Consider the following 16,160-nt stretch of genomic DNA (forward strand, 5'->3'; position numbering starts at 1 on the left):
TAGAGTTCCAACCCTGGACAGGGTTTTTCATCTCTTTAAAGCTCCAATTGGGATTGAAATTGACCCAATTCACATTTCAGTTTTCTAGAACTGCCGTAATTAAAGCATTTTGTCTAAAATGTAAACATTTGGGCTAGCAGGAAAAAAAATGTTGTGGGTGTGTCTGACAGTGAGACGCCCATCTGTGTCTGCTCATCAGCAAATTAACTAGTAAGAGCTGTTTAATCAGATAGAACAGCAAGTACGTACAGGAGAGGGTTGCATGAAATCCGGTGTACTCCGATTGCTGGAAACAGTACCCTTTTTGACAATCAGGATATACTGTAGGAAAGAAGTCTAAACAAGCAAGCAGATCGAGTAAGTCATCAATTAACAGTGGAGATGTAGAACTCAGCTGGAAAGCTGGAACGAAAACCAGCAGAGAGTGCTCCCCCAAAACTTGGGCTGGTCACTGCCACAGAGGGACATTGGTTTGGTTTGGAAATTGTGCTTCAGACGGAAAAGCACCACACCATTTACTGTACAGCTACAACTTGGTTTTCCCTGGAAGTCTCCCCTCCCAGTACTGGCCAGTCCCAGCCTTACGGAGCTTCTGAGATCAGAGGAGGTGAGGCTGCAAGATGCGAACACTGCTGCGAAAACAACTTTGCAACATGTGCAAGGACATATTAGTGTTTCCTTTATTGTCACTGAGGTATACAAACATAGCATTGCAAGTCAAATACATCTGTCATAAAGTATGGTATTACAATACAAAAATACAGAATAAACATTACAGTAGATTACAAATTCTGAGGCATTTGACATTCCCTCAAAATTGCACTAAAGAATAGTAGTTGGGATGTGTTCAGTGATTTTTTTAGCATTAAACCTGGAATTACTATCGCAAAAAACTTCAAAAAGAGAAGCAGAAGAGCTGAACTTTACTAAGAAAACATTCCTGAAATGCTGCAGCACAGGACCTGCTAAATTAATGATTTAAGTCCACCCCAAAGATTTACAATATGAAGAGCTTGTCAAGCACATCTAAAATGTGTGTAAAATGTTGCAATAAATACTGAAATGTGGAATTTCACTCCGATAGTCAAAACATTGAGCAATGCATATCCTTAAATACACCCTGTCCTTCATTGCTATACTTGAAAAGGGCAATCTGTCACTTTATCAGAGTCAAAAACGGCAGCTAGTGACTTCTTAATGCTCAACTGCCCTTGCATTTGTTTGCATTTAGCTTATTGTGCAAATCACCTAAAAAACAGTTTTGTAAAAGACAGTTGTGAAGAGAAGATAGTCCAAACATCAACCACAGTTAAGAGTTCTTGACATGAATTTGCAAAAGCATTCCATTTCTCAAAAAGTATTTTGATCACATTTAAAAAAAAAAACTTTAGATGCTTTCCAATGGGGATTATCTAAATAATGTGAAGAACTATCATGCCTGAACCTGAACCAGGTTATGATAACGTCCCAATATGCATAGTTTTCAACTTCCAGAAACATACTTTACTGAAGTAAAAAAAATACTGAATAAAAACTGAATAAAAAGTTCGACCTGCAGGGATGCAAGGAGTCACAGCACAATTCAGTGAAGGTTTGAGATAAGGTTAGTGACAAACAAGGCATATCCCCCACAATACACAGATTATATCAGCGTTACAGCAATTTGTAGTCAGAATCCAGCCTATGGTATTAACAACTCCCAACAAAGCAACGGTTGGACTGAAGTCTAGTTATCCAAGGATACATGGATCAGTCCATCGGATGTTCAGCTCCCAAGAATGGGAATGAGGGGTGTGTGACGGGCCAGAGGCACAGCCCTCAGGTAAGATGAGCACGCTGGAACGATGGAGCAAAGGGGGTGGACTGCGAGCAGACCTGACCCGATCTGTTCGATTTGGGAAGGTGAAGGGTAAAGTCCCCTTTATGTAATAAAGCACAGGCTCATGAGCCACTAGTTCTCTTGGCATCTATGCTTACAGCACTGCAGCTCTTCCTGGTTTCGAATTTCCAACACGGGGCTGTAGGGATGTCAGAACGCAGTCCAGTGAAGGTTTGGGATGAGTTTAATTGCAATGATAATGGCCACTTCCGGAGATCACTGAAGGAGACCTGCATACGAGGTGTATTTCCCACAGTGCCCCGAAATGCAACAGTATTAGAGAGGATTTTATAGTCCCAGTCCAGCCACGTTATTCCCACGAATGGGGGTTTAAGAGCCCACACTCTACGTGTGGTCTACTGGCTATTCTAGATGATGCTGTCTCTCCTTTCAGCTATTTTTATTCTGTCACGTACAACAGCAGGTCTGTTCAAAATTCTCTCAAGCCACGTCAGGAGACCAGGACAATGACCCCAGTCCAGATCCAGAGATCTACAGCGCACATGTGGCTTCAGACAGGTCAGAAGATGATATAATATCCCCTCAATGCATACCACTGTTTCCCTTGAAAACCACGTAGGGAGAAGGGTTGTAATACAAATATGATGGGGTAACAGTTGATACAGTTAAAAGATTTTAACATTTTCCCAAGGCTTCATATATGTGAAAACTCTCACAAGCCTCAACTGGCTTGAAACAATTTAGAACTGTTTGACTTATTTTCCCTGCTTGAAGTAGTTGGCACGTTTTATTATATTCCAGAAAAATGCAGAATTTTGGCCCTCAAGGACAGAACTGTTCTCTAAGACTGTCATGTCATGCTTAAAAAACAGACCAAATGTTTTTCATTTTCCCAGTTCCCTAGAAATACATGGAAAATAACAAACCAGATCTCCAGCAAGTTACCATAAAACACAAATTTGGCCAAAAATATCCACTTCCCTTCATGTGTGAAAACAGAGATGTCATCCAGGCCTGTGCGATGGGATGGATAGCGGAGCCAGATCTGCATTTTAATACAGGTTTACAGAAGAAAGGCAGTAAATGGCCTACTGCATGTCAGTAACGAAGCACAACTTTAATAATCAACGTACAAAGCATTCGCCTGAGCACAGTTTGAGACTGTTCATGTCACTAGCTGACTGGGTAACTGGACCTCTGAAAGGACTCTGTAGTCAAGAGTTTGAGGGTGCGTAAGGTCACAAGCCAACTGTATAGCTGCCCCCCCTCCCGAGTGTCTTGGGCAATAAGGGTGCTTCACTGACTGCAGGTTGAGCTCTGAGATCAGGGTTCGAGAGAGATTGGGTCAGAGCACTAGCTGACTGTGACTGGTATTCTCCAGGTGGTAGTGCACAACTGGGCTGAGCAGTGCCAGGGGTAGGGTGGGATCAGACAGCCAGGGTTCTGCATGCAGTGCGGTCGGTGAGGGACACACCTCTCCTCCAGTCGGAATTGAACCTGCAGTACCAGGCGATGCTGCAAGCGTTGTGTTAAAAACAAATGAGCTCAAAGGTGAGAGGGAGGAGGTATCTACCCACACTTCCTCACTAACCAGTGTGTGGTTGTGGAGGTTCATGGCTGCGAACTGAAACGTGAAAAACGCACAGCTGCTACACATCAGGTGGGCAGAACGAAACAAAAAGCCGAGGTGCAGAACTTACAGAAGCAGAAAAACCTCTAACCTGTAACGTCACACTAACCACATCACTGTTTTTTTTACAGAGTTATCTGCCGTTAGCTTAGATTAATCTGGGAGCTGTACAGACGTTCGAGAACAATATGGGCCTTCAGGGGGAAATCACTAGTTTAGGATAGTCCAGAAGAAGGGCAACTCTGAAAGCACAGTTCTTGGTGAAACGGTAGAGAGAACCAGTGACAGCTGCTAAGGGGTCAGCTGCTGTGATTTGAGCTTGGCTTACGAAGCTCTGTGGTCTGTTAATAAATGAGTAATTACAAGGTAGTTCAGTTTCAGGGTGAACAAGACAACAGTACAGAAATGGCATGATGAGCAGTACAGCACTTAGTGTGAATAAGCTAGCTGCACCCATGAATACCTTGATGATGGAAAACGTCCCCTTTTGGGGTACAGGGGGCATAGTTTCACATTTATAAACAATTGCCCCTCAGTCCTTTCAGACCCTAGATCCTATTATTTCCATCCCTCATTGAAATATCCTGCGTAGAAGTTGTGTGAACCAGGAGAAGCACTACTTGTATATGGAAGCACTGTTCCTATGGAGCATCACTTCCAAGAGGTATGCGGTGCAGTTTTCCCTGGGCTTATAACAGCGCTCAAGTCTCTAAGCAATGTGGCAATCTCCTCTTTTAGAAATTGTGGACAACCATGCAATCCCTCAGCAACCACCAAAGTGCAGACATGCAAAAAGCATCAGTTCAGACTTTACAGTACAGCCTCGTACTAGTCTCATCTGTGTGCCTAGTTTGGAAATCTGAAGGTCGTGATCACAGTGCCAATATTCAGAACCTGACTGCGCCATTTCACCATAAAGGGTTGGGGCTTAAGTGCTGCGCAAGTGATGCTGCAGCGCTGTCTCTCGTGCTCTGTGCTGTGCGAGGGTGGATCGTCCTCCTGCTCCGATTAATCCGGGTCACTGGGGTCGGACGGCGTGGTGGTAATCTCCTCTCTGCCCCCCAGTCTTGCTGAGCAGCCTGACGTCCTGGATGACGATGTCGCGGGTGACGGCCTTGCACATGTCGTAGAGGGCGAGGGCAGCCAGGGAGGCAGCAGTCAGGGCCTCCATCTCCACGCCCGTGCGCCCGCTGGCCACGCAGGTCGCCGTGACGACGACGCGCCACCCCGGCTCCACCAGCTCCAGAGAAACGGCCACGCGGTCCAGCGGTATCGGGTGGCACAGCGGGATCAGGGCGCTGGTCTGCTTGGCGGCCATAATGCCGGCGATCTGCGCCACCGCCAGGGCGTCGCCCTTGGCCAGCTGGTTCTCCTTCACTAGCCAGAATGCCTTCTCTCCCAGGAGAACGGTAGCGCTGGCTGCAGCTGTGCGCCGACTGACAGGCTTCCCGCCCACATCCACCATGGAGGCCCGGCCCTGGGCATCAGTGTGGGTCAGGTGATCAGAAGGCCCATGCACCCCTGACGTGAGCAGCGCTCGTGGTCCTTCAGCATGTGGGACAGCCGGAGTGGGCGTGGCAAGACGTGGGTGTGTCCTGGTTTGGATCACATGTGCCCATCTGTGGATTTTCCTTTCAGTGCTGCAACAGAGCCACGGGAGTCCATTTTTGGCATTGCTATGCGTTTTGTGACAGAAGGGGCTCCTCACTGTCTTTCCTAAACAAGGGTTGACCTCTCTCCTTTTGCTAGGGCTTGCAGTAAAGATGGTGCGGATCTGACTTCTATTAAAAGGGCTTCTGTCTTCCTGGAGGTGAGCTCTCAGGCTGCTACTGTTTGTGCGTGTGCCTGACTCAGCTTTGTCAGTTTCCAGGCAGGAGAATCTGTGGCTTCCTGCTGTCAGATTGTCATAACCCCACCCTGCTGCGGCCAAAGCCTCTCTGCCAGCTTCACCGAGTCCAAGGTCTTTCCCAAAAGTCACGTCCTGGTTCCAGGAATACGTGTGAGAGTGAGTACCACTGTCTGGTACACGAGAAATTACCCAGAACTCTCCGGGGTGCCCAATTGCCCAATCCTCACAGTGTAGGAATTGCTTAGTGCAGAAACTATTGCTGTTAAGGCACCCAATGTCTGCCTTAACCATATGGTCTGTAATAGGGAGAGAGATCGGTGTGGTGAGCAATGCTGGGGATACTTGGTGGAAACAGGGGTACAGATGCAGTTGAACAGCTGCGGTCGGGTTGAATTCGGCAAGTGTTGACAGCGCCCCTTCGGAGCCTCGGAGACTGGAGACAGAGAAACAGTGCAGCACCAAGAGCCTTTGCATCCCAAGCCCTGAAAAAGAGAGAAACTTTTTTTTTAAGTCTGTGGTTTCGAATCAGTATACCACAATTCACACAGAGCCAGCCACAGGCACAAAGCCCTAAAATACTAAATTTCTTCATAGACCTATACATTGCATACACACACCTCAAAGACCAAGAAAAAACACTACAGTTGTGTCCAGCCAGAACAGGATGCACTTCTTTTCTATCCTCTGCTCTTTTTACCAGCCATCCAATTACTGCACCTCAGTAACCTCAGGGTGCTGCCCCAGGACACTTGCACTACCCCCTGCCATCCAGCTCCTTGCGCCTCCCATCACCCTCAACTATCTCTAACCCTGCAGCTGGACACACTCCCTGCTATATTCTTGCTATAGAAAACACAGAATTATTTAGCTCCTGGGCTCCCTCTAGGGGCCAGTGGTATCATGTGTCGAGGCCAACAGTCACATTTTCCAACACACGGCTCCAGCTCATTCCCTCTCCAGCCGGTGCTGGAGACCAAGTCCTTTCCTGCTTTGGCCTTCTGTCCCAGAACTAACGGGAACAGACAGAAGGTTCCCATTTACTCCCTTGGCACCACAGCCTACAGCAGACTAACGTTTGGGAGGCTGCCAGTCTTATAAACTCGACCAAAAAGGGTTCTTTCAATCTGCTGACTGCAGACAGCTGGACTGTGGCCTTTATCCCATTCTGGTCTGGTGTCGCCCCTTCGTTTTCCTTTTCTAGCCCTCTGTAAATTTCTCAACTTTTGCTTCCATCTACAGAAGCAAAGATGAAGCTTAGAATCGTGGGAGTTTACAGTTTATTAGCAGCAAGATTCATGATAACCTTTTCTTTTTAATATCAACTTGGCTGACATTTTTATCTAAAGCAACTAGTGCCCATTGATGCAGCTGGGTAATTTTGCTGATGCTATGATCAAGGGTACAACAGCTCTGTTTAAAGCTTATATTCGAACCCACAGCCAACCAGTTCTGAGCCCACATTCCTTACCACTCCTCCACACTCCTACCTCTTCACTGGAAACCCCATTTTACTATCACCGTGGTGTTAGGAGGGGTGCAACTGCAAGGAGTGATACTGGTGTTAATGATTTTCTTTTCCAAAAAACACTGGCATTGTTCTGGAACAATGCAGCAGTAAGGATGCTATTAAACAATCTCTATTGTGTGTAAGCTATAAGCCTCACACTTATTTGTCGTGTTTTATCAGACATGTAGGCAGCTGGAAATCTTATGAAATACTATAAAAAATAATACTAAGTTAAAAGGGAGAAGATGTCATTTGGCCCATCTGACAGGTTTTCAAAGCTTGTTTTGGGATGTGTATAACTCAAAACATCGTCAAAAAGAAATGCTTATTACATTACTTTATAGTTGTGGAAAGCTACCACTGACCTATGGGAAACTAAAACCCATGGGCAACATCCTTGAAAAGGAAATGTACAGCCACTGTCCTGCAACACCAGCTCAGATACAAAACCAAAAAGAGAGAAATAAGTACTTTATTAGCTAGCTTTCGCTAGATTGAAGAAATGTATTTTTCTTGTAGTTAGGACTAACTGAGAAATCTTGAAGTTGAATGCAGCCCGGACACCAAGGTCAGCACCACGCAAACACCTCAGAGTCAAGAACTCATCCAGGGGCCCGACGTGGGTGACGTTTGTCTGTCAGCAGCTCTGCCTCAGTTTCCCGAGAGCGAACCCAGAAGATCAGAGGGGGTTACGTACTGCTGTGTCACCCACCGATCAGGATCATGGGCCGGTTCTTCATCTGGGAGATGCTGAACATGCCTGGGAGACAGGGAAGACAGCAGAGTTACCCTCCCCTCTGCCCCAGGACACCATCGCTCCAAACACGGGCTGCAGGCCCAGCTGGTGAAGGACCACGGACCATAAAGCAGTACAGGCACGGTTCTTGTACACGGAAGACAAAGGAACACTTTCAGGATCAAACGTACAAGAAACATGCCAAGCATTTCACAGTCAACCCATTAAACTTGCACCTTAAAATAAATTGAACCATCAGCACAACGGTTCGCTTCACAGGAGTCCTGTTCTTCTCCAGAAGTTACCATTACAGAAGTGCACTGCACATAACAGTTGGACAGTAGGGAAACAGCTGGTGTATGAACAATCGGGTTCAGTTAAAGAGCCCTTAGCAGTAACTGAAATTCCGACTTCACTTATAAATCAACAGCTGTGCTCTTTTTGCTGGGAGTCCTAGTATAACCCGGGCCTGAGGTTATATAACTGAGATGTGTGACTGATTTCAATCACTGTGCCTGGAACGTTCATGCTGTGTTAATGCAGGACACAGTCAGCAGTGAAAGACTTGTTGATCACCTCTGCCATGTGTAACTGTGGGAGTGGGAGGAGCTGCGGCCAGCACCGGTATTTAGTTGAAGCTCCTACTGAGGGATGGAATAACTGGCGTGAGGTTAGCGAAAACCAAAAACACCAAAAAGGGGAAAAACAAGAACAAAAAGAAAAAAGAGAAATGCGCCGCTGTGCACTGCGACTTCAAGGCTGGGCTGACCCTATTTAACCGGGTCCAGTCTGGAAGGACAGGGAGCACAAAGCCAAAACAAAATAAAACCTCAACGTGTTAAAAAGATCAGCCTGCCCTGGTAGAGATGCATGATGGGACAGGCAAAAAGAAAAAAAAGAAAATGAAAAATGATGGCTTTACGCTCAGGTACAATCCCCTCAAGGACTGCCGGTGGCAGTTCCTCTCCTTCAGGGGGTGCTCAGTGTGTTTTTATAGAGCCTTCACAGCTGTGGCTTGTCCTTAATCAGCCAGGTCAGCTGTGGTTTCTAAGGCAACGCCTCCACACTGAACACGCCCCTGCGTGATCCCACACATGTGACTTTGCCATGTTACAATCTCCATTTAGACTGAATTTTCACACAATACAAGAATTTAAGAATACACATTTAAGAATGCTTATTATGAGCTATACTACTCAGAATTTTCCCTTAGCTCTGTACCAGATTTGCACATCTCCCCAATTTGAACTAAATGATAACCCAAGAGGTTACCCCTCTAGGTATGGGGCCAATACGCTTGCTAGCATGTGGCAGTGTAAAAGGGCTCAGTGCACTCAGCCTGTCACCACAGTGATAGCATAACAAAGCTCACAGCAGTGTAGGGAGTGGCACTGTGCGTCTGTAAGCTCTCAAGTGTGCTAACCACTGGGCCTGCACTTGTGGCACCAGTACTGGAAACTGCCTGCCGATCTCACTCAGTGCGCTGCCCGTGTCGGTATCCAACTCCAGCTGCGGCTGTACCTGCGTGCTGCTGCTTCTTCCTGCCCACCGCAGCGCCAATGATCTGCAGCAGCTCCTCCTCTGAGGCTCCTGAGCGCAGACAGTCCCTGAGAGACACCTCTGCATTACCAAACAGGCACACCTGAGGAGAGACACCAGGAACACCTTTCCGTCACCACACACTCACACCAGAGAGGGCACAATTTACCAGGAGACTCCAGGCAGGCGGCGCGGGGGCGTGTCGGGACACAGCGTAGAGAGGGAGGAGGCGGCGCGGAGAGAGGAGGAGGCAGGGTTACCTTGAGGTTGCCATCAGCAGTGACACGCAGCCGGTTGCAGGAGCCGCAGAAGTGCTCAGACATGGAGGTGATGAAGCCTACCTGCCCCTGGAACCCAGGGACCTTGAATATCTGGAGAGAAAAACCATTCCATCCCTTCAGCCGATACAGAGGGCACAAGGCAGGGTACACCCTGGATGGGACACCAGTCCATCACGAGGCACACACACCACCACACCAGAGTCAATTTTCCCAGAAGCCACATAACCTAATCAGCATGTCTTTTTTTACTGTTGGAGGAAACCAGAGCCTGTGGAGGAAACCCACACAAACACGAAGAGAACTAAATCTCCAGCACCCCATGTTCAGAATTGAACCCAGGGCCACAACACTGTGAGGAAGCAATGCTAAGCACTGTGCCACCATGCTGCCACTACTTACTGTACAGTTACATTAAATCAAATTCTAATCAAAATACTCAGACCCCAAAAATAAAAGACTTTGGGCAGCATTATTGAGCCATTAATTCAAGCAGACACTGACAGACGAGAGCGATGGCACTAAAGATCCAAAGGACTGCGGTCTCACCTTGGCTGTGTCAGTCTCTCCAGCAGGCAGCTTCTCCAGATCAGGCCACCGTTGTCTGATTCGGTCGAGCATCTCCTGGTAACTCACCATCTTCCTGAAGTTCCACTTGTTGCCTGTTCCAACACAGCAGCAAAGGAAGGCTATTTACCTCCTGTACTCATAACTTGGGTAAGAAGAGTGCTATAGCTAATAAAGCTGGCTCCGAACTCCAAAACAAGCGCCGAACTTGCATAACCAAGTAATTAACTCCACACTAACTGAACCGGTCTATCAGCTTTCAACTCTATTTAAAGAAGGATAAGTGGAACAATTTCCACAGCTTACCATGTAAGGTATGTAGGGACTAATTGTGACAGGGAAAATAAAAGAATGGTGCAGACCTGCAGTTCCAGAAAGAGGAACGAGAAAGGGGAGAGAAGGGTACGCTGGAAACAGGGGAAGTGGCGTTTCACCGAGTGGAGAGAACAGGCGCAACAGTCCAGCAGGGTGCACCACAGACTCGGTGACCAGGTCACTCACCGTCAAAGGGCATGTACTCGATGAATCGCACCTCCAGCGGCTTCTTCTCCGTCAGGGCCACAAAGTCCAGCAGCTCATCCTCATTGAGGCCCCGCATCACCACACAGTTCACCTGAGGGGACACAGGGCAGCGAAGGGCCGTTGGGCTCAGCACAGGGCATTCCGGGGCACAGGCCGCTTGCCCATTTCCCCCTGCCGTACAAGCCTTGGAAAGACCCCAGCTCTTTCCGGGCGTGCGCGGTGCTAACTGGAAACACCCTGCAGGGCAGACGTGCAAGAGGCCCTTGCTGACGGATTCTGGAGTCGGGGAGCTGGAGTTCATTCACAAACCATACTGTGACGAGTAGCTGCATTCATACTCAGCTAAGAGACTAGCTTCTCATCAGACAGACCGAGACACAGCGGCAACACACAGGCTGGAACAGGGTACGAGGACCTAACCGTCAGCCTAACTCCTAGTTATTTAGGACATAAGGATGGTTACAAATGAGAGGCTATTAAGCTCTTCTAGTTAGCCTTTTTGGCATTTAAGTAATTGATCCCAGGATCTCACCCAGTTGTTTCTGGAAAGAAAACGGAATGCCAGCTTCAACAACGTGGCTAGGTTACTTGTTTCACACTCCCACCACCCTTTATGTAAAAGAAGTGTCTCCTGTTCTCTCTTTTAGCTCAAACTCAGCTGTTTAGCCTTTTATAAATTAGGAAACATGCACTGCTCATCTTACTATGGTGAAAGATTCAGAAATCATTACATTCCAGCTCTGCTCACAGTTTACTTTGTGAACTGTTATACTGTAACTGCAAATTTCATGGTGTTTGCACAGTGAATGGCCTCTTGGCATATCTGGACCTTGATCCCTTAATAAAACATGAGCCTGTGAGCAGATTTTTCTAAAGCAGTTCAAGTAGGACAACAGCAGGAGAACAGCACATCCTTCAGGAATGCTGCCAAACACATGCAGCATTCCATCATGGACTACAGACGTTTCTGTGGAAATACAGCATTTGGCTGAACAAGAGTTTAGAAAAGAATTTCCTTTTCTAAAAAATTCTTGTGAACACTTTTTTTTCTTTGTGACAGAATTTTGTATTTCTCTTGGGGGGAAAAAAAGCCAGGGTGATAACACATTTTTTTTTAAATATGCTTCACCTTGTTGGTATGCATGAAACCTGCCCATGGTCAGATCATGTCTTACCTTCACAGGGTTGTAGCCCAGCTCAATGGCCTTATCGATACCTTCCATCACCTTGTGGAAACCTAATGGAAAGTTTTTGCATTAGCAGGAACAGGCAGCTTTCCTAGGTACAGTTCTTATGAAATACATCTTCTAAGGAGCTTACAGGAAATAATTAGTCATGATAAATGTCACACGTTTGTACTGTTTGAAATACTGCACAGAAATGTAAGTTTCTTTAGAAATCTAGAACAGAAAAAAATACTGTATTTTGAGAACTTTCTATTCAGGTGACAGAGTTGAGTAGTTACAAACCGGGTGACAAATCCAAAATTAAAAAATGAATTGGATTTGTACTCTGTTTCAGAACTCCTGGTCCTGGAGGGAACTCTTTGTGGTTATCTGAAATGACTGCTTTACTCACAAGTTACAAGTTACCTCTTAGAGCCTGACATGTGGGTTCAGTCCTTACCTGGCCTGAGTATGTGGCATTTCAAGAATAACTGAAAGGCGGGGATAACCTTATCAGAAATAAAGCACAGGTAGATGGAATTATTTAGCATACTGTAGGCCAAATGCACATGAAATGATCACTTCTAAACACTCCTTCATGGCAATAACAGAGGGTGACTGGAGCTGTACTCAGACTGTAAAATTTCCTGAAAACTGCTTGGATTCAGAGCACCAGAGGGGATACCATCTTCAGGGGGGTTTACTGGAAATATACTTTTTTGTATCAAATTAAAACTCATTTCCAACCTTTGCTGAACTGCTCTGTGGCTTCTTATATCCTCTACACCTACTGTATTAAACCTTAACTCTTCAGGACCCGAGGTGAATATTGTTAGATTAGGAGATATGGCTTGATTAAGGGATAGCCCTTTTCCACACGTAGAACTGGGATCGTCCCTCACAAACATCAAAGATGTCATTCAGACATTCAGTCTTGATTTTGACATTCTGTTCCATTGAGTCTTCACAATGGAAAACGAATACCTATTCAACTTATCTGCAGCAGAAGCAGCTAAATAATTAAGAGTCAATTAAGTAATTAAAGCACAGGTTGGCCCACAGTACTGCAATAGCACAGGCTGCTGAAAATCTGAAATCACGTGTCCCTGATTAATAACAGATCATAATCACAAAGCTTCCACACACTGGATTTTAAATTGAGTTGTCTTTCAAACACTTGCACACATTGTGCAGAATCTGGATGGTGTAATGGTCACCAGTTCTGCCTTACAGCTCTAGTGTATTAGGCGTGATTGCAGCTCGGGACAACTTTGTATGAAGGTCGTTCATGAGTTGTTTTTTTTGCTGGGGGATCTAGTAACCTCTTATCTTTCAAAGGCATGTTACATTTCAGTGGCTACTCTTATTCCTTCCTCTCTGGGTGTGAAGGGGGTGTTTTCCCAGTACAACCAGTGCATGAAAGAACCAAATGAGCTCGACAGGCATTCAGGTGAACTGCTGTTATGCTGCAGTATTTCAAGAATATCAAGATGGGAGATTCAGGTAGTGGCTGGTAGGTTATGCTGATTGTGGAAGATTTACCTTACTCTTGAAACCACTTAAAATTCAGGTTCCCTGGCAGACAGAGACCTTCATATTTGATGGGTATACTATGACGGGCAACTCCAAGCCAATAAATGCACAATAAAAATTCCACGCCCTGCTTTAAAACCGATAGTGGTCTGAGACATCTGTTTGCATACCCTTTCGAAGCCATCTTACGAGCCACCACACCAACTGAACTGAAATGTTTCAGATCCCAGCAAAAAGCACCTGAAAGATGCTAAGCTAATTTGTATGTCCACAACACCTCATAAACAGTTTTGAGAAGCACAGCCCATCATAAACTGAGCATGTTCAATTAAAAAAAAACCTCAAACTACACAAGTACAATTCTAGGTATTACATGGTGCCCTGTAAAAGTATAAGTACTTTGAGGGCACCATGTAATTTGCATCTGTAATCATGAGATGAACAGGAAAATAAGTATATAGTAATATACATTATTTTTAATTCCATGTATACATCATATCATAAAATTATACTTTGTTTTCAACATAGAAATTTCAAGTAACCAGACATTTAGGAACACATTCACTTTAAAGAGTGTAAAAGATGTTGAAATATTTGCATGAAGTCTGTAACCCAATGAGCTCATCAAACCTTGTGTAACTTTTTCCGAGATGCTACTTTGAATCCTTGTCTAACATTCAATCGGATCATTCACTTTTGCCTTAATTTAACTCCAGACCCTGGAGTTTATAATTCACAAACCTGAGGTGATTGCAGGGATGACCGCCACAATGCCAGGCCGGAACAATTGCCGTTTGTGCTTCTCCGCGTGGCACACACAACGTGGGCTCTGCTCCCCGAACCAGTGTTTGTGGACCAGAGGGACGGCTCACCTTTCCGGCGCACGATGAACTCAAACTTGGCGGGCACCAGGGAGTCCAGGCTGATGTTGAGGAGGTCCAGGCCAGCCTCCTTCAAGCTGGGCAGCAGCCGTGCCAGGTTCATGCCGTTCGTTGTCACGGCGATAGTCTTCAGGCCTTGCAGTTTGCGCAGTTCAGCTGCAGGGGGAGTGAAAGAGACGAAGGGCCCTGAGAGCCTGGACCCTGTAGCTCTGACTCTGGTCACGTGACCTTGCCAAAAAGTGTTATTCCTCTAAGTTCAACCATTTAAGGAAAAAAAACATATTTACAGGTTAACTATTTTAAGATTCAATTACAAAGAGGACTTACAAGCAGGATATTCCCAGGGTCCAAGAATCATTGAGCAAACAATGAACTGTATGCCATCTTTCTAAAACACCATGGTGACTTTGATAAAGCCAGGCAGTATGTCTGCACATTGTGACGCGCACAGACAGTAAAGTCTGCAATGTCTGTGGACTGGAGAGTGGAGGAGGGAGAGCGTGCCTTTGTGAAGCAGGGGTGAGGGGAGGCAGACACTAAAAGCATTTGCAGAATATTTTTCATGACAACGCAATTAATGCAGGTTTTTGAACTTTTCCCTAACTGATATGAACGTAGTGGCAGCACCCGCATTTTGTACTCTCAGGGTCCAGCTGCGATTCAGAGCTTTGAATTCAAACAAGTGCTCCTTCTATTACAAACCCTGAGATAATTAAAGGAAGTCATTCTTGACAAAACTGGACATACAGTACTTGAACACAGGACCTTTCCTCAGTGAAAGACTCAGGTATTGAACCCTACCACTCCTGTGAAAAGCACGAGTTTTGGGGGAGTGGTGTGAAATTTGATATTTTTGCAGTGTACTACTGAAATTTGTAATGCAGATAAAAAAAACAGAATGTCAACGCTTGTTTCTGGGTATTATTTTGGATATTTAGTCATGTTAGAACAATGTTATCCCGTTGTGTTCAATCCCCCCATTACAGGTGAGCTTAAGTGTTGGGACACGTACATGGTTTTACAACAATTTAATAATTGTATAAAGCAATATGATATACAATATATAAACAAGTATTAGTGTTTTCCCATATTAGAAATGTATCAAACAAGGCAACAGGCTTGCAGCCTGGGGCCCTGTGTCAATCCCTGGGTTGCTATCTGTATGAAATGTTTATGCTCTCTGTTTTTATTTACATTTCCTCCGGTTTCCTCTCGCAGTCCAAAGACACACTAGTACATTCATTTTCTGGGAAAACTGTCCCTGGTGTGAGTGTGTGTCTCTGTCTGTGCCCTGCGATGGACTGTCATCCCAGGGTGTATTTTTGTCCTCCGCCCTTCGCTTGCTGGGATGGGCTCCAGCTCCCCTGCGAATGGATGGACATTACTTGAGGACTGGTGTCACTCTCAACACTAAGGAACACGCTAGTCTGATATAAAAATAGGCTGGTTTTAAAAATAAATTACTCTAAAAACAAAATAAAGTCTTTCACCATCCTCAGAGGTCTTTTTAATCATCCCACATGTGTACTGAAATAAATATTGCAGCTGCTGTAATGACTCAAGAAGTGCAGTTCTCTCAAGTGTTTGCCCACGTTTCTCTTAAAGCAAGCAAATGGATTTGTATCAAGACCACTTTTGTAAAAATGTGCATTTGAATGCAATATTCCAAATTCTGAATTTGATATCCTGTTTTTGAAGTACCTGTATGTTACGTCTCGATTTTGAGCATTTCATTTCCATTTGTCTAATACCAGATATCCGATTATTCCTGGTAAGAGTCATGCAAAAAGTGACCCACAGACTTTCTCAAATCAACTCAAAATCCAGCATGAACGTCAGCAGCAGAAACAGAAGTTACAGAAACAGCTAATGTTGATTTGAGATCATAAACCCTGGACAGTAGTGCAAGTGTTGTCCCCTTTCACTGAATTATCTCACTTCAGCTTTCATGTCACTTTTCTGAGTCTTTAATGGTTGACAATAAGGAGAACTCTATTGCGACACAAACCCAGCCCACTGCAGCTCATCTCTCACCCCAATCACCTGCTTTCACCTCTCTATCCTTCTCCTTACTTTCAATTTCAGTCTTTCATCTTTTTAAAATGTTATTTA

At 45.4% G+C, this 16,160-nt stretch overlaps 1 protein-coding gene across 2 annotated transcripts in view; it reads right to left on the reverse strand.

Annotated features, from left to right (window-relative positions):
- Positions 1-656: 656 nt before the first annotated feature.
- mocs1 (molybdenum cofactor synthesis 1) overlaps positions 657-16,160 on the reverse strand; it is a 29,530-nt gene continuing 14,026 nt past the window's right edge. Inside the window, exons 4-11 of one of the 2 annotated variants that reach the window (XM_006626337.3) lie at positions 14,040-14,204; positions 11,644-11,705; positions 10,448-10,559; positions 9,929-10,041; positions 9,362-9,472; positions 9,084-9,204; positions 7,539-7,586; positions 657-5,801 (exon numbers count right to left, since the gene is read on the reverse strand). In XM_006626337.3, the coding sequence (XP_006626400.2) occupies positions 4,489-5,801; positions 7,539-7,586; positions 9,084-9,204; positions 9,362-9,472; positions 9,929-10,041; positions 10,448-10,559; positions 11,644-11,705; positions 14,040-14,204 (2,045 nt within the window). In that variant the 3' untranslated portion in view covers positions 657-4,488. Of the gene's footprint in view, positions 5,802-7,523; positions 7,587-9,083; positions 9,205-9,361; positions 9,473-9,928; positions 10,042-10,447; positions 10,560-11,643; positions 11,706-14,039; positions 14,205-16,160 lie in introns of both variants that reach the window. The other variant, XM_015357130.2, reaches the window with a different exon arrangement.

The sequence above is a fragment of the Lepisosteus oculatus genome, chromosome 2 (genome assembly GCF_040954835.1).
Source record: "Lepisosteus oculatus isolate fLepOcu1 chromosome 2, fLepOcu1.hap2, whole genome shotgun sequence".
NCBI classification, from domain to species: Eukaryota; Metazoa; Chordata; class Actinopteri; order Semionotiformes; family Lepisosteidae; genus Lepisosteus; species Lepisosteus oculatus.